Source organism: Durio zibethinus, chromosome 1 (genome assembly GCF_047325235.1).
Source record: "Durio zibethinus cultivar Kanyao isolate XHJ-2024 chromosome 1, ASM4732523v1, whole genome shotgun sequence".
In the NCBI taxonomy this organism is placed as follows: Eukaryota; Viridiplantae; Streptophyta; class Magnoliopsida; order Malvales; family Malvaceae; genus Durio; species Durio zibethinus.
In genome coordinates this window covers 32244844-32270624 of record NC_143162.1, presented here as the reverse complement: position 1 = coordinate 32270624, position 25781 = coordinate 32244844, and the positions used below count along the sequence as shown (strand labels likewise).

General features: G+C 29.3%; 1 protein-coding gene across 6 annotated transcripts; it reads left to right on the top strand.

Moving 5' to 3' along the window:
- Positions 1-18359: 18359 nt before the first annotated feature.
- LOC111312348 (transcription factor TGA3-like) lies at positions 18360-24583 on the top strand. Of its 6 annotated transcripts, none has more exons than XM_089765188.1 (10): positions 18360-18475; positions 19782-19835; positions 20020-20175; positions 20269-20340; positions 20762-20821; positions 20920-20997; positions 21117-21180; positions 22263-22534; positions 23303-23527; positions 24140-24583. In XM_089765188.1, the coding sequence occupies exons 3-10, from the start codon at positions 20023-20025 to the stop codon at positions 24290-24292; spliced, it is 1077 nt and encodes a 358-aa protein (XP_089621314.1). In that variant the 5' UTR covers positions 18360-18475; positions 19782-19835; positions 20020-20022; the 3' UTR covers positions 24293-24583. The 6 variants fall into 6 exon arrangements, with proteins under 6 accessions (XP_089621314.1, XP_022768270.2, XP_022768265.2 ...); XM_022912535.2 differs by lacking the exon at positions 18360-18475 and adding an exon at positions 18593-18840; XM_022912530.2 differs by lacking the exon at positions 18360-18475 and adding an exon at positions 18593-18840 and having other exon boundaries at positions 20009-20175.
- The last annotated feature ends 1198 nt before the right edge of the window (positions 24584-25781 follow it).

Sequence of the window (25781 nt, the reverse complement as noted above, 5' to 3'; positions counted from 1 at the left end):
ATGGCTGTCCTAGCTAAAGAGCATAGAAAAGCTTAGATGTTCAATGTCAAGTCTAGCCTTAGTGCGTCCCACAAAAAAAAAAAGACTGAGTTGAAAAAGAAGAACGACGAGCTGATAGTAAAGTTGGAAGCTGTCTCAGTTTATAAAGCCTCAATTGAGTTAATGAGGGAGCAAGCCGAGCTTAAGCTCAACAATGCTCAGGCTGAGATAGCAAGACTAAGGTTTGAGCTTAAGGCCAAAGAGAAAGAGGGCGAAGATTTGAAGAAAAAGTCATAGAGGAGTTTAAGGCCTCCAACGAATGCCTTCAGATGAAAGTAAAGTTCTCCCAAAAAAATATACTGGGTAACTTCTAGTTAGCCAACGATGAGGTATAATTTAAATTCCCCACCTTTAACCTTGACTTCTCTGATATTGATATCAACAATATCATATTAAGACCTTTTTTAAATCAACCTAAGGAAAAGGAAAAAAAAAAGAGAATGATGATAATGAAGCCATGGATATTGAGCTCGAGGCTGCTCTAGGTGCTTATGACGAGGTGAAGAATGCCAAAGAGGCTGAGGTCATTGTTGCTGCTCCTGCTAATGGGGATGTTGCTATTATTACTATTACAGCTGATGTTGCTAGCACATCATTCTTTTATTTTTAATTTTTTAATTTTTAATTTTTATAAATTTTGCTAATGTATGAAGTTAGTTTTTGTAATGACCTTGGATAGGAATGATCAATCTAATATCTTTTGTACTTAAAATTTTTTGCACTTAATAAAAAATGAAATAAAAATTTTTGTTCAATCTAATCCAAGTTTAAGCTTAGTTCTGTTATAAGTTTTTCTTTATTTGTACAAGTTTAAGCATGGTTAATCAAAGAAATTTGAGCCTAGTTAACTAAACTAAGGATTTACGTGATCAGTTAAATTAAGTTAGCTTAAGAATCCATTTAAATCTTAGATCAGTTAGACATAAGATGATTGAGCATAACTTGATTTTTGCATTCAAGTAAAATATACAAGTGTGAGTTTAATTTAAACTAAGCTATTAAAAGTAAACCTTTAAATTATATGCATTCTACATCCTTGAGATGACGTTGCTATTCATATTCTGTAGTTTGTAGGTCATATCATGGATGACCTTTTTAATTACATATGGTCCTTCGCAGGTCGGGGCTAGTTTGTTACTTCGATCATCTACTATTGAGGCTTTAACTTTTCTAAGTATTAGGTCATCATTCTCGATGTGCTTATGTCAAACTCTTTTATTATAATAATTAGCTACCTTTTACTTATAAGTTGTTATCTGTGTTAGAGTTATGTCTTTCTATTTTTTGATAAAGTAGAGGTCAGCCCTAAACGCTTCCTCATTAGATAAAGAGTCCACCAGTGAATTTTTTTACCTTGGTATTTTTTTTATCTTAACCTTATTGAAGCCAGCCACTAAAGCCAACATTTTATCTAAATATTTTCAAATTTCATCTTTCTAAGCTCTTTATTCCCCATTTATTTGGCTGAGCACTAGCTGAAAATCGCTATATGATGTTATATATTAAACGTTGAGCTTCGTTGCCAACCTCAAGCCAACTATCAATGCCTCATATTTCATCTCACTATTGGATGCCCTGAACTTAAATCTCAAAGCGTATGGGTATTGCAATCCTTTCTAGCTAATCAGAATAAAGCTGACCCTTTCACTGTGGTTTGTGGTCAAACCATCAACATAAAGCTTTTAATTTTTAAATTTTGAGGTTTTTTTTTTCCTCAAGTTATATTTCAGCTTGTACTGAGATGAGCTTTATGACGAAGTCTGCTAGCACCTAAGATTTTAATATTGACTTGGGTAGAATGTGCAAGTTAAATTTGCTGAGCTTTATTACCCATTTGATTAATCTCTCTGATATTTTTAACTTTTATAAGACCTATCTTAATGGTTGGTTGGTTAATACATAGATCATATGGGCTTAAAAATATGGCTTGAATTTTATGACTGAAGTAACAATTGCATAAGCTAACTTTTCTATATCGTTGTAGTTAATTTTTGACCTTGTTAACTTTATTCACAAAATACATCGATCTTTATTTTCCTCTCCTCCTCTCAGACCAAACCAAGCTGATGGCTTGGTCCATAATGGCCAAGTATAGGTATAAGGTTTCATCATACCTCAGCTTAGACAAAATAGATAGAGAGGATAATAACTCTTTGAGTTTTTCAAAAGCTTTTTAACACTGAGAGGTCCACTTGAAGTCAAAGATATTTATGAGAATTTTGAAGAATGACAGATATCGTTATGTCGACCTAGACATGAATTGGCTCAAGACAACTATTTTGTCAATTAATCTTTGTACTTCTTTTACTGAAGTCTGCTTTTACATGTTTAAAATTGCCTTAAACTTTTTTAGGTTTACCTTTATCCTCTTTTTATTGATCATGTAACTTAAAAACTTACCCGATGTGACCCTAAAGGCATATTTGCTTGAGTTGAGCTTTATATTGTACTTTTTCAAAATGTTAAACTTTTTTCTAAAGTCTTTTAATTACTTAATCAAGCTCTTATTTTTTACTATAACGTCATCCACATATACTTTTATATTACAATCGATCTAATTTTTAAATAGCTTATTTACTAGCCTTTGATAGGTCATTTCAGCATTTTTTAATCTGAAAGGCATCATCTTATAGCAATAAAGGCATTTTTCAGTAATGAAAGCTATTTTTTCCTTATCGTTCTTTAGCATTTTGATTTGTTGTAACCAAAATAGGCATCCATAAAATTAAATAGGCTATGCTCGGTACTATCATCCATCAATCGATCTATGCTATGGAGAAAAAAGCTATCTTTTAAGCATACTTTGTTCAGGTCGTTAAAGTCAACGCACATCCTCTATTTTTCATTGTGCTTTTTGATCATGACAATGTTGGCTATCCATTTAAGGTAGTAGGCCTTCATGATAAAGCTTACTTACAGTAATCCATCAATATCCTCATTGATGGCCTTTTATCTTCTGAGTCAAGGTTCTCTTTTTTTGTCAAACTAATTTTACTTCAAAATTAGTATATAGCTTATGGACCATCACTACGGTATCGATACCAAGCATATTGGATGGTGTCTAGGTGAACAAGTCAGCATTATCTTTTAGAAGTTGAATTAATTGATCCTTATGTTGAAGTTTAGTTTCGATCTACATATATTTTTCAAAGACGCTATCCTAGAACATAATTGTTACAAGATCCTCGATCGACTCAAGTTGATTTTCATCTGAGTCCAATCTTTGGTCAATTATCTCTTTTTGTTCGATTAGGTTGGGATCATTTTCTACGAAAATAGATCTCGACATAATGATCAGTATATTATGGATTGTCATAACGTCTAGATCCGGGGATCTATCGCTAGACATTAACTTTAGGGAGTCGCCACCAATCTTTTTTATCTAGGTGCGATTGGTCACCTAAAGAATCTGTCCTTTCAGGGAACACCTAAGCTTAAGGGTCCCCAAAAGAATAGGTTCAGGTCTGCTAACCAGAACAGGGTTCGGGAGTTCGATTACGTGTGAGGAAGGTTATAGCACCCTCACAATGCCCATAAAAGATGGTACTAGCTTAAATTTGTGTTATCCAATAAGCTTTAAAATTTTACCAAGTAATTAATTGTTGAAAATTATTCTCAATTGACTCAAATACTTTTAGCAAAAAATTGAGAAAATTCTCTCACCTCAGAAGTATACAAGAAAAACTATTGTTTTACTTGCAGAGGCTTCGTCGTCGGATTAGTTAAAGAAAAATCAAAATCAAAATAGAAAGGAAAAAAAGAATGATTGTTCTTGTATAGGGAAAATTGATATTTTTTAACTTTTCCCCAAAAATATTTTCCAAAAATTTATTTTTAAGAAAAATTGATACTTTCAACTTTTCTCCAAAAATATTTTTTGGAAATTTATTTTTAAGAAAAATTGATATTTTCAACTTTTCCTCAAAAATATTTTTTTTGAAACTTTTATTTCCAAGAAAAATTGATACTTTCAACTTTTCCTCAAAAATCCCTTTTTGAAAATTTATTTCTAAGGAAAATTGATACTTTCAACTTTTTCCTAAAAATATTTTTCGGAAATTTTGATTTTCAAGAAAAATTGATACTTTCAACTTTTCTCCAAAAATATTTTTTTGAAAATTTATTTTTAAGGAAAATTGATACTTTCAACTTTTCCTCAAAAACCCTTTTTTTTAAATTTATTTTTAAGGAAAATTGATATTTTCAACTTTTCCCTAAAAATATTTTTTTTTGAAAATTTTGATTTTCATTTAAAGAAAATAGAATAATAAAAAAATAAATAAAAATAAAAAATAAAGAAAAGTAAAACAAAAATAAAAATAAAATAAAGATAAAAAGAATATTAAATAAACTTAATCTAATAAATAAACAAATAAACAAAGAAATGAAAATAAAAAAAATTTAAAAAAAAAAAAACATAGAGCGGCTCGGATCGCGGCTCGGCTCGGCTCAAAGAAGAAAAAACGGCTCGGAGAAGCGGCTTTAGAGCTCAGCTCGGCTTGAAGGGGGCAAACACGCATGGGTCAGGAAGTAGGTCGACGCTCAGGTTGGGTCGGATCTCGGTAAAACACGCGGATCCTCTGGGTTACTTAAGGCCAAAACGACGTCGTTTTGAGAGGGTATAAAAGGCACTTCCCTCTATTTTTCGACAGAACGCTCCTCCCCTCTATCTCTCTTCTTCTTTTTTCCTCTCCCTTCTCTCTAAAAGGCTGAAGAACTCCGATTGAAAATTCACCAGATTCTGGGTTTTATCGCCAAAATCTGGGTTTTTTCGTCGGAAGTTCGCCAGAAGGTCACCGATTTCTGAAAATCTTCGTCGAAAACTTCAAGGTTGGCCGAAATTTTCGTCGAAAAATTCACAGGAATCTAGAATTTTTCAGAAATTCCCAGAAAAAAAATCGCCAAAAATTTTCAAAAAATTTTTGCTAACTCCCCGAACACTCTTAAACCTTTTCTCAGCTTCCTATACGCCTCTTTTTTTCTCAAATCAGTAGCTTTGCTCACTATTTGTTCTGTGTGTCCAGCATTTGTTCCAGGAGGTCCCTTTTATAGAGATTGATCAGGAGTTTCTGATCAATTCCAATTCCTCCTTGGACGGGGATTCAATCTTTGAATCCAATCTGGACTCTCTTGATTGAATTTTTCTTCACAGTGGGATTCTTCAACTTTCAATCCCAGCCCTCAAAAAAGAAAGGAAAAAAAAAATAATGATAATAATCAGATAATCGATAAAATCAGATAAATGAATAAAAATAAAATTAACAGATAATAAAAATAAGATAAACCCAAAAAATATTACAAGAAAAAAAATAATAATATAATAATAAATATATAACTATATAAATAAAATACATATAAATCTATTCTAAATAAAAAAATAAATAAATACAGATATACATATATTAATACATAATAATAATAATAAATAATAAAATACATAAAATACAAAAAAAAATAATACAGGATAAAAATTGAATTGGGCCTTACCTATTTGGGCCAGGCCCAATTAATCTGGGCCTGGACCCAATTGGGTGTCTACATGGATAACTTGCTGAATATGTTTGTAGTAAAATTGGTATGTATTTTTTATTTTATATTGTATTTTTTAGGCAACTTCAAAAATGATTAAGCTCTTAAGTAGGTATGAAATTATTCACGTCGGCTTAAGAGCTTAATCATCTTTGGAGTTACTTTAAAAAATTTTAAAAATAAAACAAAAGTTTTCCTTTTATTAAAGCTTAAGAGCTTGAAACAACTTAAGAGTATGCTTCTATTAGATTGATCTTACGTTTTGTGTTATTATTTATGGTTTCTTACTTCTTGTCAACTTTTTCTATTTGCCTTTCTTCAATGCTTCTATTCTCAACTAAACTATTAGTCTGCTTCCTAGTCTTCCCTTTCATTATTGTGACATAATACTAACATTTCGTGGATTGGTTTCCCTTAACCTCACCAACCCTATGGGTGTCAAAAATTTTACTTTTAGATAGGGAGCTGAGCCTATAAACCACACAACAGATTGGCTAGGTCGATCCAATATCATGTTGTAGGCTAATAAGACGTCCACCACCATAAATTCTATAACTAAGGTGGTTATCCTTGGTTTTGTCTCCAAAGAGATCAATAGTTTGATTATTCCTTTCACAGGCACCTATTCATTTTCGAATCCTACTAATGTTGTGGTGATCGACTACAACCAATCTTTACCAAATCTTATCTTCTTCATCATGTCATAGTACATCACATTAGTCAAGCTTTCATTATCAAATAGGATTCTCTTGACTACATAGTTGTACATTACGGTCATGATCACTATGAAATCATCATGTGAGTGCTAGATTTCTTCAAGATCTTTTAGGCTGAATAAGATCGACTCATCTTTCTAATCTTTTTTTTTATTGAGGTGCCTACTACCATAACCATACCTGGATTGAACTTTCTTTTGGTCGAGGTGGAACTGCCTCTTGTGATCACATCAATCACTATAACAATCAACCTATTGTTAGCAGTTTTACCCTCTCTTTACCTCATCTTATTTTTACGATTTTTTTCTTTTGTTTTCTAGCCTTCCTTATCTGACACAGGTGGAATCTCTTCAATATTGTTTGTAGTCCACTCTAGGTTGACCTTGTCTTTACTTTTTTACAAGCTTCATCAACTGACTTTTCCTTATCCGAGCTTTAATTTCATTTTTTAGGTTGACACAGTCTTTGGTATTGTGGCTTATGTCAATATGAAAGGCACATCTCTTAGTTGGATCCCTCATCGAGTTCTATCTTAATGGTTTCGACCATTTGAGGTCAGGATTCATTTTAATTTGCATCAAAATCTTCTTTCATGAGGTATTTAGTGTAATGTAATTCCTTTCTCCACTAGGGCTACTAACCTTATGTTGTATCCCTCTTAGGGGAGAATTGTAGAAATTTTTACCTTTCTTACAACTGAAGAAAAGAGATGAGCCTCTTTCACCTCAGTCATCGAGAAAAGGGAATGAGCTTTTCTCACATCGATTATTTTTTATTATAGCTTTAGCATTTATATATTTTTTAGCTATCAGCAAGATGTTAACCAGTATTTTAGGTGGTTTTGGTGACAATGACAACTTCAGGTGATACTTTTTCTCATAAAATCCAGTTATTAGGGTGACTATAACAGCCGTCTGTTTCAGGTCTTTAACTTATAGAGCTTTCATATTAAAACATGTGACATAACTCTTATAAGTTTCATTCCGTCTGTGGTGGATTGACATCAAACTTAGAGTTATCTTTTTCGCTTTTTGACTACTTATAAACTTGCACAAAATAGTGGTTGAGTTCCATGAACATTGTGATTAACTTCGATTCTAGGTTGCTGTACCAGAATCGAGCTATGTTTTTCAATGTGGTAGCTAGCCCTTTGCACATTAGAGCCTCGTCTAGCTCCTGTATCATCATGTTAGTTCTATAAAGTTTCAAATGATCAAAGGGGTTAGAAATACCATCATAGGTTCTAAGGTTGGCATTTTGAACCCTTTGAGAGGCATGGCTCTATTGTTTTCTTTGGTGAAGGGCAAGGTCTTCAAGAACTTGAGCTCATCCTTAAATGCCATTAGTTTCATTTTCAACTATTTTTCCATGGCCTGTATCCGAGCTTCTAGGTCTTTGTTTAGTTGGGGTTTGGAGTTTGTTTGAATTTTTAGATCACATTTTGTGTTGAATTGTGGCTGGGGTAATGGTGGGTTGGGGTGTTGTGTTCCTCTTATCTGGAAGCCGAGAAGGCTTCCACCTCTTCATAACTCAGTTGTTTGATAGCGACTCTTTGACCATGGGTGATTGAGTCAGGTATTTTTGAAACTTATGATAGAGTTATGGTTTGTAACATCTATTCGAGAGCCTGTATCTATTTAATCAAGGATTGGAATTGTTTCATGGTCGAGCCCGCCTATGGTTGGGCAAGTTAGACAGAATGTTGGCTATGATTGGTTTTTGTTCTAACTGGGACGATCGTCTCTTCTTCCTCTAAAGTTCTTTTCCTTGACAACGTTGCTTTGTGCTCAGCTAATGAATGGAAAAAATCCCATACCTAGTGTGCCAAATATTTGTGTCGAGCTTTGGTCTCAGGGTATTCATGGAAAGATAGAAAAGAAAGATGGTTTGAAGCAAAGGCAGAGAGTATTCTTTGTGTTTGCATTTCGATGTGCAAGTTAAAAAGGATGAGGTCGAAAGGAGAGTAATAAGAAAAAGATGAAATGGTGTGTGTTAATTTCATGGTGCCTAGACCATCATATTTATAGATAAGTAGTAGGAGACCATTTGGAGACAATAAGAACACTGTTGAGCTGATGTGGCACTGAAAATATCAAACCAATCTAATATATCAGGTCAACGTAAATTACCTTTGATTGTTTGTTGAAGACTTCTAACATGAAAAAAAAATTACCAAACCTTTTTTACCTCTAAATATCCCTAACCACCTCGTTTCAAGATTAAAATATATGGTAAACATCATTGACGGTAGAAATTGAATTACAAAAAAGAAAAACTAATATTTTTTTTAACTCTATTAAATTTCTTTTATTGGTTTAACCTTAGGCCTTCAAATTAAGCTGCATCTTTTATTAAAGTTAAAAAAAAAAAAGTAATTTGATTATTTGATTATTATATCATACACATGCAAACCACGTGTAAAATAAAATGTACAATATGCTAATTATATTTTTATACAATAAACTTATTAGTATTGTTTTGATTCATCTAATTATATCTGTAAGTAAAGGAAAATCCCAAAACGACTACCGAATAATGAGCTCCTCAGAATGAGAAAGAAGCAAATATAGAGGCGTGGGACATCTCCTTCACAACTAGAGGTGTAAATAATACATTAGTACTCGCAAGCTACTCGGGTTCGATTCGAAAAAAACTCGAATTCGATTCGATTATTGTCGAGTCGAGCTCGAGCTCGAGTAGCTCGACTTATCGATCGAGTCGAATTCGAGTATTCTTATATCTGACTAGAGTAGCTCGCGAGCCTAATCGAGCTTTTATATTTAAATATATTTTTATTATTTTAATTAATAAAATATTTCAAGTCTGAGTTCGAGTTCGAGTTCGAGTTCAAGCATAAATAATCGAACTCTTATCGAGTATACGAATCGAGCTTAATCGAGCGAACTCGAGTAGCTCGAATTCGATTACGAATCGAGCTCGAGCTTCAAAAATAAAACTTGATCGAGCTCGAGTCGAGTATCGAGCCCCGAATTATGAGTCGAGCTCGAGCTCGAGCTTCTCATTATTCGATTCGACTCGACTCGTTTATAACCCTATTCACAACCAACCAAAAAGTGGAACCTCTCTCCTCAACACCTGAAGAATGAAACATTTTGGACTTTTGTTTGAATCAGACACAAAATTCACCCTTTCCTCATTTATCACAATTAATTCTTCATTTATTCCATTGATTTCACGCTTGAAATTAATTACACTAAACTCACCCTAATTAGATACCTTAGACTTGAAATTCTAAAATATATTCAAATATAAATATTTAATATTTTTAAAAAAATTGAGCTTATTAGCTCGATGAGCGCTGAATACGAGTAAGACCTTGAACAAGAATTTTTTAAAATTAACTAAATTTAATTTGATCCGATCATATTTATGGATAAATCTAAATACCTCAAAAGTATGTTTTCTTTGCTAATTTTTTTCTTTAGTCGATGTTAAAATACACACTCATGTATAATAATATGTTGCATTCAAAATTTACCTCTATAATATGTTTCATAAGAATTAAGTTCTAGTGGACAAAGAAAGAGAGCTCATTGTAGCTATTAAATTCAACTTAATGATCATTGTCTTGAATATTAGGATGACTTCGTGAAAAATCTTTTAAATAATTATGTACTTTAAGAGCTGAATTATAATTTTACTTACATTAAATTAATTAAGCAAAAAACACTATAAACGATTTTACTCATCATATTTTTCACTAAAAAAATTTAAGAGAACGAGATATTATTTACCGTGCTAAGGTTACATGTTATAAGTTTTTATTAAAAACTTACCTTAAACTTATAAATTATTTCTTAGCAATCCGGAGATTGTGGTTAGTAAAAATTAAATTTAAATTTATTTTAAATTAATCTTATTTTATTGAAGTATTTAATCTTTATTAGAAACTTACATTGTTGATTGTTGACAATAAACATTAAACTTAAGCTTAATTTAATTCAATTTAATTCAAAATTTATTTTAATAAAATATTTAATTTTTACCGATCGAACTTAGTGACATGAACATCCAATTACTAAAATTACCTTTTTTTTCTTTGCTATATCATTGTAGAGCGAACCATGGTGCGGCAAGGATGAATATATTATAGGCTCTAGGGGCTTGAGCTTCCGCTCGAAAAAAAAAAATTTCTTAAAATTTACATTATTTTTGAAAGGCTTCATTGGTAAAATAACGTATTTAAAATTTCATTTTTATTTAATACTTCATTCCTTATGTAATAGTTTTTCACGTTTTTATAAATTACAAACATAAATAAAAAAATAATAAATTTATTGTATAATATTTTTAAATTATGAAATAACAATCATAAATTTTTTAACAATTATGATTGAAAACGAAAATTTTAATTTTTTATTGTAACTATTATCATTATTATTTTATTGTTGGCTTTCTGTAATTTAATATATTTCATCTGAACCCTTACTAAATAAATTTTCTGAATCCGCACTATCTACCTCTTAAAAAACAGTAGGTGAGCTGTGGTGCCAAAGTCGACGGTATCATTATTGATATACTCCTTACTATAAATATTAAGATTCTGTTCGGTAAAAAATGATTTTTGAAAAATAATTTTTAAAATTTTAAATATTTATTTGATAAAAAATTAATTGATTAATAAATAAATAATTTATTGATTAATAAAAATGAAATTATTTTTTTGAAAATTATTTTACAAATTTAAAAAGTCAAAGATATTTTTTGAAAAAAAAATTATTTATGAGTAAACTATTTATCAATACTTTTAAACATAATTTTATTTATAAATAATATTATATTAATAAATAATATTATAAAATATAAATAATATATTAATAATAAATAATATACTATTAATATAATATATTAATAAATAATATTAAGAAATAATAATATAATATATTAATAAATAACATTATATTAATAAATAATAATATTATAATTAAATATTATAATAATAAATATTATTAATAAATAATATATTAATATATTAATAAATAATATAAAGAATAATAAATAGTTTTGTTTTAAGTATTTTTTATATTAACATAATATTTTCATATTTTCATATTATTATTAAAATATAATTATTTTTTAATATTAATAGTTTTAATAATAAATAATTTTAATATATTTTAATAATAAATAATTTTTAATATTTTAATAGTTATATTAGAATTATTTTAAAAAAAAAACAAATTTTTCAAAAACAAATCAAACAACAAAAAATATTTTTCATTAACTTATCTTAACAACTAAAAATCACTTTCAATTCAAAAAATATAAACATTTTCTACAATCCTTTTTCTGCAAAACAAATGAAACCTAATATTTCCCTTGCATTTCATCACAAGATAATTTTTTATTTTTTAAATGCACCATTTGGTACTTTTTTACAATTGGTGGATATAGGTATGGGTTTTTAATTTTTTTAAAAAATTGTAAATCTGATTATTTTAATTTTTGTATATATTTTTTATTATTTATAATTTAGATTATTTTATTTTAATTATAAAATAAAATGATCATTTTATAATGTTCGAAAAGATAAAATAATCATTTTATAATATTTGACAAATATCAAAATTTAATTTATTTGAGGATTCTTTCAATATATTTTTAATTTTTTATTATAACATTTTTAAATTATTTTATTTTGATTAAAAGATAAAATGGTTATTTTATAATGTTGAAAAATATAAAATGATAATTTCACAATATAGACAAGTGTCACAAATATCACTTTTAGATTCTTTTAATTGAGAATTATACAAATTTATATGAATAACTAGTAATCTAATCTCGACTTCGCATTGATTTATCATTTTATATTATTATAATGATATATGGTAATGGTAAGTTTTAAAAGTGTTTAAATGTAATGAAATACATATGTAACTAAAAACATATTCTCGTAATATATAAATTTGTGGACTTATCGTTAGGCATAACTTAAAGAGTGACCACCAAATATTTTTTGTTTAAGTGCGATTGGTTACTTAATTAAATTTATCTCATTTTAAAGAGAAGTCTCAAACTTGACTTAGGTATTTTTAAAAAGTAGATTCATGTCTACGAAATCAAAACTAGATCTGAAAGTACGATTATGTGTAAGAAATGTTATAATATTCCCATAATGCCCATCCAAAAGATGGTACCAACTTGATTTCGTATTATTCAAAACCATTAAAATTTTATCAAATAATTTAATATTGAAAATTATCCTTAAATTACTCTAATATATTGATAATAATTCAAGAACATCCTCTTACCTCGTGAGTATTCAAAGAGACTATTTGTCCAATTTTGAAGAGACTCCATCATCGAATTCATTTAATTTTTTTAAAAATTTTTTACATGTGATAATCAAATGAGATTTAGAACCTTAGTATCAAAATTTTCAATCTAAATTCTCCAATATATTGGTAAAATTTAAAAATGATTTCTCACTTAAAAATTTACATAAAAATTGCTATTTGTAATGCTCTTAGTAATTCTATTATTGAACATTTAAAATCTAACTTTTATAAAAGATACTTTATTTTTAGAAATATTTTTCAATATATTGGTAAGATTTTATACTAAAAATTATCTCCAAATTTTATGAAAACTATTTCTTTAAAAAAAAAACTTAATTTTTATTAAAAATCATAAGGTTCCAATATGTTGGTAAAATCCTTTTTTCTAAAAATAAAACCATAAGTCTTCAAATATGTTACTAAAGCTATTTTAAAACTATTTATTTGTTTTTTTCTTAAAATTTAATTTTTATGAAAAATTCATAAGGTTTTTTAATATATTAATAAAACCTTATTTTGAAAATAAAATTACTTTTTAATATATTGGTAAGGCTTTTTGAAATTTTTTTTTGTTTCTATTTTTAAATTTTAATTTTTATTAAAAATTTATAAGGTTATCCAATATATTGGTAAAACCTTATTTTGAAAATAAGATTGCAATCCTCCAACATGTTAATAAGGGTTTATTTTATTGAATAATTTATTTAAAAAGAATTTTGAACCTTTTAATATGTTGGTAAGATTTAGTCTTTATTCAAAAATTCATTTTTTATAAACTTAAACCCTCCAATATGTTGATAAGGTTCTTCTTTTTTTATTTAAAAAATTTTTTATAAAAAATATTTATAAATAAATAAATCAATCAATCAATCAAATAAATAACTAAACAAACAAATGAACGCATAAATAGGAAATAAATAAACAAATAAATAAATAACCAAACAAAAATAAAATACATAAATAAATAAATAAAATAAAACACCAAGAATTCGGCTTGGCTAAAAGGCTTGAGAGGTGTGGCTGCAGGCATAAAGAAGTGGCTTGGAGTGATGTGGCTCAAGGCTCGCTTGGACGGCTCACTTAGTTCAGTAGAAAACCAACTTTGAAAAGTTGGGTCAGGTGCGTTACGAGTCGGATCAACGTGTGGATCCTTCTCGAATTAATGTGCGATCTTGAATTCCTTTAAAGCAAAATGGTGTCATTTTATAATGATATAAAATGCTAAAAACATTTTTTTCTTTAGAAGTTGCCTCAACTTTCTCTTTCTACCCTTGTTTTCTTTGTTTCTCTCTCTAATCGAGGAAAAACACCATATGAATCTTTATCGATTTCTAAAAAAAATACTATGAATTGAAAAATTAATTGAAAAAGTCATTGAAAACTTTTTCAAAAATTGGATTTTGGAATTTCCAGAAAAAATTTTCAAAAATTTAGAAAATTCACACCAAATACCAAGTCAACCTTCTAGGCTCCTGGGATCTTCCCAAAAATATTAATTAAATTTTTTCAACTTCAAAAACTAAAAAAAATAATTGTGCCAGAAAATTCTCTTTTATTTTTTTCTCTCAAAAATTTTTTTTTGTATTGCTCTTAATCACTCTTTATTGTTCTTTGTTTCTCTGTTGTGTTTGCTTTTGTGTGTACTTATTGTAATGATTGAAACTTATTTATAGGACACTACTCAGGCTTGGGTGTCCTAATTAAGATTGAATTCTTCAAAAATTAAAAGTTACATCTTATCACTTAAAAGAAAATTAGTTTTTATCCCTAAGAAAAATCCTCCATTAATATTTCAAAATTAAAACATGAATTATCACTCAAAAGTAAAAATTCAATCCAACCCCATCACTAGCCAATCCCCTCCAATCAAATTTTGGCCATTCGTCCTTTTCAATTATTTCCTTTTTTTTAAAAAAATAAACAAATAATAAGAAAATTTTAAGCTAAAGATAATCAACCCTAAAGATAATAAACAAAATAAATAAACTAATGATAAAACAAATATAATCAACCATGAGATAAATAAATAATAAAAATATTAAAATAAATAATAAATAAGATAAATATACATATACACATACAGATAAATTCAATAAAAATAAAAAATAAAAAATTTAATAATTTGGCTTAAATTTGTTTGGGCTTGATTGGTTTGAAGTTGGTTTGGGCCCAATTGGTTTAGGCCTCGAATTGAATAAGGTGTCTACACACATAAATAAATAAACCTTTTAAATTCTTAGAGAAAAAAATAATATTGTAATTTTTATCAATTTATAAAATAATTCAATCAAGAGTAAGATAAACATATAAAACATACCTAAAGTTGTGTGTCAATTTTATTTTAGAACTTGCAAAAAATAAAAACAAAAAATTATCAAAATTTAAATTCATTAAAATTTTATATTAGTAAACAAAAATTTAATTTTCTTTTACCTATTTTATGTCCCATCTACACTTTTTCTTCGTTCTTTGATAAGCCAATGTTGACTCTACTCCTTTTTTTTCACAATTCTTTGCCTCTTTTTGCTTTTTTACTCATGACTCAATTTTTTTAAAAATAAAAAATATATATGAGATTAAAATTTAAATTTATTTCAAGAAAAAATTTAAAAAAACTAAAGAAATAGAAAAACGATGAGCTTACCTTCATTTAATTCATTCATTTTTACACTTCATAATTTAATGAAATAAAATGATACAAAAAGGAACTTATATATTCAAAAAAAAATATAGGGTAAACTTCATAAATATACTTTATGATTAAGGGTAGATTGAAAGTAGCCTTTAAAGTTTAAAACGTAACACATAAACACCTTGTACCATTATTGTGTTATCACCTATTGAACATTATTATACAAATAGTCACGTAAGTCTCTGTTTTTTCTTTCCTTTCACGATTAATGTTTTCTTTATCTGCATTTCTTTCATGTTTTTTTCTCTTCCCACCACACTACTTTGAAAAATTAAATGAACCGGCCAACATGGATTATTTATAATTTGTAAAAAGTGAAGGATCGATTGGTGGAAAATTATGCTATTATGGTGTAAAATTACCAATAAGAACTATTGGAACAAATGACAACTGTAGGCAAAAATTTTATGGTTGTGCAAATTTTGATGTAAGATTTCCTTAATTGTTGATATAGCTTTTAGGTAGAAAAAATATTTAATTTTTGAGTTTTTGCATTTACAAGAAGTACAAAAATGTGAATTTTTATAGTTGGTTGATGAGATGCCATGTAAATTTTATAGGAAAGAGATACTAAAATTAAAAGACACAATGACAAAAATGACAGATGAGATTTCGAGATCAAATGCAAGGAAATAAGAATTAGTTGAAGTATTGACAATTTCTTTAGTAAGAAAGCTGTGTTTGCAACAAATAGTCGAAGCAAAAAAGATGAAGATGAAATTGAATGAAGAACTTGTTGAAGCTCGAAATAAATAGTAAAAAATTTGGAATGAACTACCTAAATTTTATGCAAGAAAGTTACCATTGAAGCATTAGCTAGTTAAGATTCGATGCAAAAAAATGTTAGTTGCTTTAGTTTGTGGCAATTATGATGTTGTTGATTTTGATTTTATGTGATCTTTTAGATAGAAGAAACTAAAGACCTGGTTTTCTTGAGTTGATGAATTAATATTAATAGTTTATTATGAGTTTGTTGTGAGTAAGAAATAAGGTACGATTTAAGTGTATGAAAGATTATAATGGTTATTAGGGTGTAATGTGTAGTAATATTAAGTATTTGATGAAATGTCTATATGAACTTGTCATTTAACTATTGAATGAATGTTTGCCTTTTATAAGACGAACTGAAAGATGAAACATGCATATCATAATAATCGAACGATTCTGAGGATTGATTGTTGAAAGAAGAGTTTTGAAAGATGAAGATTAGATTGAATGAAGTTTTGTTCTTTTTTTTTTTTTGTTAACTATTAGGCTACTTCTATATTAGTTCATGGCGTATGTTATACAAATGTTAATTTGGTCATTTTACTTCTAGCGACATTCAATAGGTGATAATTGAATTATGGTATAGGGTGTTTATGTGTTATGTTTTAAATCTCATGTGACACTTTTAATCTATCTTTAACCACAAAGTATATTTTTTAAATTTACCCAAAATTATAAAATCATGATGAATTTGATAAACAATCACTGAATTTGATAATAAAAAGGGATTTAAAAAAAAAAGATAAAAAGAATATTGCTGAACAACATATTCAATTTCTTTTTATTACCTCTAATAAGAAATTCTATGCTCTTGATTTACCTAAGGTAAAAAAATTTGCATCTATCCCCATTTTCCTCCTTTCACTCTCTACTTTTTTTTCCAAATTTCGTCAACCCTTTCCTAACCTTCTGCATTTTTTATTTTTTAATCATTTAGTCAATGCCACAAAAATCATTTAGGTAGCGTTTTATATCTTTTATAAGATCACCATGGTAATATAATCATTGGAGTGATCTTATTATCAAGATGATCTTAACACTCATGATTTTTAATTACTTTGTTTGGTTAACAATAATTAATTCTTAAGAATTAAAGATTATTATGTTTGATATTACTAAAAATCAAATATTATTTTGTTTAAAAGTACGAAAATATTCATGCATATTGTAATGTTACACAAATTAATAATTTTATAATTGTTTAAAGATAATAATTTGTAAAATATTAATAATTTTTATTTATTTTATAATTAAATTATAAAATTTATAAATATATTTATTGACAGATAAATTAATTTTTATAATATAAATTATGTAAAAAAAATATTTGAATTAGAAAATGAAACCAATTTATTAAATTCATAATAAAAGAATAATAAAAAATTTATTTTGTATATAAATTATTAAAAGTAAAAAAATACACAAATTATTTAAAATTATTATAATGAATATTAGTTTGAAAATATAAAAATTTATAATATAAATAATTATAATTTTAAGATGCAACAAATTTTTAATTTATATATTAAACGAGTAAAATTAACTATTATTAATTTTAAATATCAATTTATCTGGATAATAAAAATTTTTCATCATTTTATATTAGAATTAGATCATGCTTCAAAACAATAATCTAATCACTCTCAATGATCCAAAATTATTATTATATAATATTATCAAGTAATTATCAAATATAATAATCTAATCACTCTATTTTTTGAATAATCATCTTCTACCAAACATTATCTTATTATCCTCAATAATTGAGAAAAGCTCTTTTTTTTTTCTTTTGTTCTCTTTCTCTTTCTTAATTCTTTTTTCACATTAATATCAAAAGTATCCTTATCTTTCTTTAGTTTTTTCTTTTATTTTACCATTTATTCATAAAATGCCACCAACATCTTTAACAAAATAAATAATTATTTTCTTGTTCTAAAAAAGACACATGTTGCACGGAAAAATCATGTGGAGATAAAATTATATAGATGTTAGATTTTATATTAAAATTTATATTTAATTTACGCAAATGATTGTCACATATTTATTTAATAATTAAATAATTAATTTTAAATTTTAAATTAACACATATTGTGTTTCTTGTAAAATTAAAAGATTTAATTGTTGATATATCAAATTGTAATCTTAACTTTTGTTAAAATAAAATTTTAATATCTCGTCCAAAGTTAATATCCGTTGGTTTCTAGAAATGTATTAGTGGAAAAAAGTACAAAGAGAGCAAGAAGTCTACGAAAGAGTGAGTGGCTGTCTGCTATCTTCACCAACTACGGAACTCACCATCCATTCATTTTCCACCACGTGGGACACCAACGGACGACAGCCAGAAAACCCTTAGGCAGCCAAAGGTTCGTTGTAATTTTTGGCCGATAAATGACGTCAGTTATGGACGTTAAACGGTGACAGGAACTGAGGTAACGAGTGGCGTAGGTTAAGGGAGTGTGGGGTGCGTAGGATAAAAAAGTTATGCGCATTTTTCTTTCTTTCCTTGTTTTTCTTATTTATTTTTTTTGCTGCTTTAAGTGCGAAGTGGGAACACTCAGAAGTGAATGTTAGACTGTAGCGTTTTTTAAAAAGAAAATTATTACACATTCTTTCCTTTTCTTTTTCCTCACCATTATTAAGTATCTTAATTTTGCGGGTTGTTTTTGGTTCTTTGTTTTCTTTCAAAGGATTGGTGGAAAGTGGTGTTTTTACAGAAACAACAGTCTTTGAGTGTTCATTTTGGCTTTTTTTGATTAAAGGACTTGGGGTTTTGGAAGTTCAGTTGATCCATAAGGTTCGTTAGTAAAGTTTCTCAATTTTCAATTTTCAATCATTTTATATTTATGTTGGGTTTATGAGAAACTTGAAAATTTTAAAAGATCAGTTTTTTTCCTTCCTGATCACATTACTTTAGTAAGTTTGTGGTCTACTGGGATGGTGTTTGATCAGTTTTGGCTGACCATGTTCTTCCCGCTGGATTCTTGGTTAATCTATGATGGCTGAGAGTAGGAACTTGTAATTTTGGCGCCAATAAAGAGCATGAGCTGAGTCTAGTTACTTGCTTTTAAAAATTAAGAGTTAGTTCGTGATTGTGAAGTGAACTAATGTTTACTTGACTCTCTCTCTGATTATTAGTTGATCAACTTGACTCTCTATTGGCCTTTTTGGGCATATATATTTCTCTGTCGGCAATGTTTTAGGAAGACTAGAATCCATATTTTAGTGGCTTTGATTGCTTGTTTTGGTTCTGGAAATGCAATAATGGTGATCTACAGTTTTTCTCATATCCAAATTTTAATGTAGAGGGATTCGTAAGGCTTGAAAATGTTGAATAGGGCCTTCTTTGTTTTGAGGTTCAGAAGAGAAGAGGGAGCATCTTGTTTGTAACTTTGCTATGTTCCCAGCTGCGCGATTTCTAGTTACAGATATTCGTTTATAAGTGATAGGAATTTCTTTTTCTGGTTACTTTTATTGCTTTTGGAGAAAACCTGAAGCCTTATTCAGACAGCCTTAATTGTAATGATTAATGAGTACTAGGAAGGGAGGGAAGCTCTTCTGTTCCCCAAAAACAATGATCATGCCCACTTCTACATACCGATCACTTTGCCGTACCTTAGTTGGTTTGTCATATTGCTTCTGCTAATTCTACCATTGCTGATTTTGCTTGGTCGTTCTTGGGACTGTTGCCCCATTTTTGCTAATATTGAGGTGATTTTTGTTGTGTATTCTTTTTAGGCATTTGTATCACTGTATTTTTGGCCAGCCATGGAGATTTATCCATAGACTGAGGTAAGGAAACCATATGAGCGTTGTTGAAATCTCTGCTTCTGTATCCTTTGCCCAAGATTTGTTTTGCTACTTCTGGAAGACAAGTTCCTTGTAATTTTTGTTATAAATTCTTCTATTGCTAAAGACAATCAACCAATCAATCAGCAGTTTGTCTGTTTTTGATTCTCTTTTAGTTGCTTGATAGAGTATGAACTCTCCATCAACTGAACTTACCAGAAGGATGGCAATATATGAGCAATTCCACCAGATAAGCAGGTGGGGAGACACCTTCAACGGTGAAGATAGTCCAAATACAGGATCATCCACAATTGTGCAGGTGGATATCAGGCCAGAGAACAAGGTGAAGTTGCATTCAGTTTATTTCGTGGTTGGGTGCTTAAGCTTTTTCTACCAGTTTCAGTCTATAACTAAATTGTTCTGATTTAACTCATAGGCTGAATATATATCTTGTGAGCAAGTTGAACCTTCCAGAAGTGATCAAGAAACAAACAAGTCCACTGATAAGGTGATGAATTTGCTGCATCTGTATCTGCTCTCTTTCTTTCTCCCTGCTGACATATATCTTCCCTCAAGAACATTTAAGAAATGATAGCTTTTATCCCCTATTTTTCCATGACTGGCCTTTATGTCATATGTACTACTGCCCCACTCGTGAGCATTTGTGCCTTTGATATGCTTCAAAGTATTATAATTTTAAGTTAAGAAATAAAACTAACTTCTTTCTAAAGTGTTACGAAATCATTTGAGTCTGTTATTCTTAAGTAGAAAATTCTTTTGATGGCCACTTCAATTTTCCACCTACTGTGTAGTTCCTGTTCTGCAGCCATGTAATAGCTGTTTTACATTCTAAATCTATTAGTACTTCCGGACCTCCTACTTGTTCCAGTTGTATTTATCTTTTGTTTAAAGACACATAATATGTGCAGGTACAAAGACGTCTGGCACAAAATCGTGAAGCTGCCCGTAAAAGTCGTATGCGGAAAAAGGTAGATACAAAATGCATTCCATATAAAATATTTGCTTATGGTAGTTGTTTCATTGTTTGGACATATACAAGTATTTATGCTTTAATTTTATCTTATAGGCCTATGTTCAACAATTAGAATCAAGTCGTTTGAAACTAGGTCAATTGGAGCAAGAGCTTGAAAGAGCTAGGCAGCAGGTGAAGTGAACTCTCTTTCTCTCCTTGTATGTTTTCTCCCTTTATCAACAAGGCATTTCTTTATTTTTCATGAAAAATCATATGGCATATGTAATCAATTAGGCGGTGCCTTAATGCAGGGTATATACATAAGCAGTGCATCAGATACTGGTTATTTTGGACCGTCTGGAACCATAAACTCAGGTTTGTGATCTAATCTTCTTCAATTATCATTATTTGCTTTATAGATTGGTTCGTAGAATGTTTAGCTTCCCGGCATCTTAATTCACTGCAATGTACTTGTTTTATGAGCAAGATTTTGTTGCCTTGTTAGTGCTTGTCTAAGATGTCACTGATTATTATAGTACAATGGTTTTCTTCACTAATGTCATGAATGGAAGTTAGTATCCTTGCATGTTTACAAGTTTGTAAAAATAATGTTATATAAGACTCTAATCTATGAGTTTTGATATAAATTTTGGATAATTTTCATTCTTTTGGTATTCTGACATTACCCACAACAATATTGCATAATTGGAATGCAGATGAGTAATCTATTTATAATCTCAAACAAAATTTGTACTATTAGTACAAGTATTTGCTGATGTTTCATTAATTAATGCGGAGGCACATCACTATAATATCTTTACAACTTTTTGCTCTTGGATACTTCAAATTTCTAGGAAATGATAAATGGTTTCTGTAATGGCATGGCAGATGCTTTTCCTTTCTTTATCCAAATTCCAGTTTAATAGAATCCCTTCCCTGCTACAAACCTCATCTAAAAAGAATTCTCTTTTTCTTTTAATTCTGTCTCTTTAATTTTTCCCACCTTTGGCTATTGGATATGGATATTTTAGAAACTTGGCAGAGGTTTTTTAGCATTCATGTAGTTAGATTATTTGAAGAACTTTTATTTCTCTCTGTGTTTTCTATATTCTGATCAAAATTTCTCGGAAGCTTATTGAAGTATATGACTCCTAAATAGGACTACAGGAGTCCACTTCAACTGGACATGTCATTTGCATAGTGTTCTTTTTCGCTGGAAAATGATGTCTGAAGGTCTCACAATGAAAAACACATCTATTAATGTGTTTTCATTATTTATGCAGAAGATTTATTTGATATAGCTTTCAAGAAACTAGACATGTTTTACCTTGTTCTTCATCAACTATTAATGAATTATGCTTAAAGTTTTCTCTAGGAATATCACATTTTTCTCATGTAAATGTCAGGTGCACTTATCTTGCTTTCTTGTTTATAATAGTTTCATGTGAATTTTGCAGGGATTACTGCATTTGAGATGGAATATGGACACTGGGTTGAAGAACAAAATAAACAGATTTGTGAACTTAGAAGTGCACTCCAGGCACACATTACTGATATAGAGCTCCGCATACTGGTAGAAAGTGGCTTGAACCACTATTGCAATCTGTTCCGCATGAAAGCTGATGCTGCAAAGGCAGATGTCTTTTATTTGATCTCAGGCATTTGGAGAACTTCAGCCGAGCGTTTTTTCCACTGGATTGGAGGATTCCGCCCGTCAGAGCTTTTAAATGTAATGCTCAGTCTCATATAACTCTTTTTTTGAAAGGCTGCCAATCTTTTATTGGTTACGAATGCCCTCTATCATTGAATATTGTTGAGCATGCTTCACTGTTGAATATTATCTAGCAAGTCCAGTAGTGTATTATTACATAGCTAATTGTAATTGCATGAATAGGGTTCTTGACGTTCCTGTCAGTTGAATAATTTTAGGCTATACCAATAATGAGTAAAGAGAGATGCAACTCAATTTTCTCTAGCCTTTCTCTGCAATGAGTTTTTCATCCCAAATTCTCTCATAAGATATCTACCCTGCAAACTGGAGAATAGAATCATGGGGATCTGTGCATGTAGGAAACATTTTCTTCTGAGCAGCATGTCAAAATCCTAATGAACTTGTGATAACCGGTTGCAGAAACTAGTGCTTTTTATTTCACCACTCGAGAACAACTGTTGCATCACTTTTTGCTTATTGCATTAGTAAGAGTAAGTAGTAAAGTGAAGACAAGTACATTTATCCTTAACTATCTGAAGCTATATTTAGATATTTTGAAGTTGATAATTTCTTTTGCATGGTTTTTGAACTTTAAAAGAAAGTTATAACAGCTAAGCTTTACTCTATGCTGTCTTGAGACCCTTTTTTATGTTGCTGGAGATGCCATATGAGCCGCCTACTGAGGTCAATAACTTTTTTGATAATCAAATACCATAGGGCTGATGCATCAATATTAACAAACTTTTCTAGTCATGAATAATGAAACTGTGAATTCTGTTTGTTCAGGTTGTCATGCCACAAATTGAGCCCTTGACTGATCAACAACATTTGGAGGTCTGTAACCTTCGACAATCTTCTCAGCAAGCTGAAGATGCTCTTTCCCAAGGAATAGATAAACTCCAGCAGAATTTGGCCCAGAGTCTAGCAGCTGATTTGTGTTCAGGAAACTACAGAGCTCAGATGGCAGCTGCAATAGATAAATTGGAAGCCCTAGAGGGCTTTGTAAACCAGGTATGACATTACTTTTTCATCATCAAAATAGTTGTTCCTTTTATTTATTAAAAAAAAAAAAAAAAAACTTTTTTGATAGGACATCATTGCACCAAGTGTTATGAATTGCTCTGAACCCATTCATTCTTTTCCATCAATTTTGTCTAATCTCTTGATCTTAAATTTTGAGTTAAATCTGCTCAAGAATCTGAGGGTACTGATGTGCCACTGGTGCTTTCACAACTTGGAGGGAGGAGGGAGAATGGGGGTTCTTTGTTTCATGAAAATTTTCTTAGAGAATTTTTTTTAGATCTTCGCTAAACTTTAAGTTTCAGATTCCATCCCAAATAAAAGCTTTAAATTTCAGAAAGCCTTGAATTACAAACAGGCTCACTTCAATCACCTTCCACTTGAGCACTGCCTCAGGCTTTATCAACATCCATTTCCACTATGGAAATTCATCCATCCTAGCAGTCTTATAGTATTTTTAAAAACCAAGTCCACAAACACGCATGAATAAAAATAGAATGTTACTTCCGAGGAAACATTGTCTAGAATTTGAATAATACTTAAGTATATTGCCCTAATATACACTTGTTTACTGGATTTTGTATGTGTTGTTCCCCAAAACAGGCTGATCACCTTCGCCAGCAGACTTTGCAACAGATGGCTCGAATCCTGACAACCCGTCAAGCAGCTCGAGGTTTACTTGCCTTGGGGGAATACTTTCATCGTCTACGTGCACTCAGTTCACTCTGGGCTGCCCGTCCAAGAGAACCTGCCTAGTCTGTAAAGATAGAACTTAGAGAACCATCAATATATCTAGGCTGTAGTCACCAGAAGTTTGCTTCTCAACTGGTATGGAAATGGATTTTTGGAGGTCTTGTAGTATGAATTACAATATATATCTGCTTATATTTTTTCAAAGAAACTTCTTGAGCATAAAACTTGTAAATCTGAATCCTTAATGTTTTGTATCAAGAAGAATATTAGGTCATTAAAGTTAGATTTACTGGTATTGCATAGTACTATATTGTTTGGAAGCTGGAGCATTATACTAGAAAGCTTGTGGTTACCTTATTTTTGGGAATTTTTGGATTATTGAAGTTAGTGGAACAAAAACTTTAGCATATTTGATCCATTAAAATTCAATGGTTTGGATCAGGAGGTTTACCCTATTGGTTCATACAGTTATTTTTTAAGAAATAACATCTAGTGAGTTTAGGATTGAAATTTTAACACATGTAAGAAGTGGCATCTAACAAGTTTATGATTGAAATTTTAATACTTATAATATCTTTTCTATCTCAAATTATGGTTTCTTTTATTAAAAAAAAATAAAAAAAAATCAATGGTTTATGACATTAATAAAAAAAAAAAAAGAAAGAAAGGGATTTAGGCCAGTTGAATTTTTTCAAAGAGATGTGCCATAAACTCAAGTTGAAAACAATAGAGAAATAAACACAACGAATTTTTTAAAAATAAGTTACAAAAAACAAATCAAAAGTTTAGACGACAAACGAATAGAAGCTACCTAAGGTAAAGTAAAATTAAGAGTAATTTTGACTAGTTTCTTATTTTGAATGTATAAAAAAAAAAAAAAGTTGAAAACACAATTAATTAGCACAATCATGTAGTAACTCTTTATAGTTCCTTCTTGTACCAAAACTTGAAAATTTGGATTCAAGCATCCTATTAAATGAGTTTAAAAAAAAAAAAAAAAGGCTACAAGTAGAATAAAAGGATTTGAAAAATAAGTCAAGGAGACATTTGGTATCTAAGAGACAAAAGAATTGTTTTTAAAATTTATATTTGATATTTTATTAATGTATAAATTTTATACAATGTAGAATCATATATTGTCATATTATTATTTAAATTTTTTTAAAATTAAATTGTTGTGTAATTATTTAAAGAGTTTATCAAAAATTTATATTTGTGAGATGTCATGTGTCTTATTAACATTATATAAAATCTTAGTACATCAAATATAAAATTTTATATGTATGATAATTTGTATAATTCAAAAGTTAAGTATCTTTATATATATATATAAAAGTAAATAATCGGAGGCGATGGATGGCAAAATATTGCTGTAAATATATTAGTAATTGACTAACTGCCATAGATTGAAGTCGGTAAAAGAAAACGGCGGCAGCCTGACCCTTCCAAGCCATCCGGGTAATGTGATGAAGTTAAAAGCTGATAAGAATACCAGCAAGGTATTAGTAAGGGATTAAACTGACAGTAATGATGTAGAGAAGTTGAAAATAAA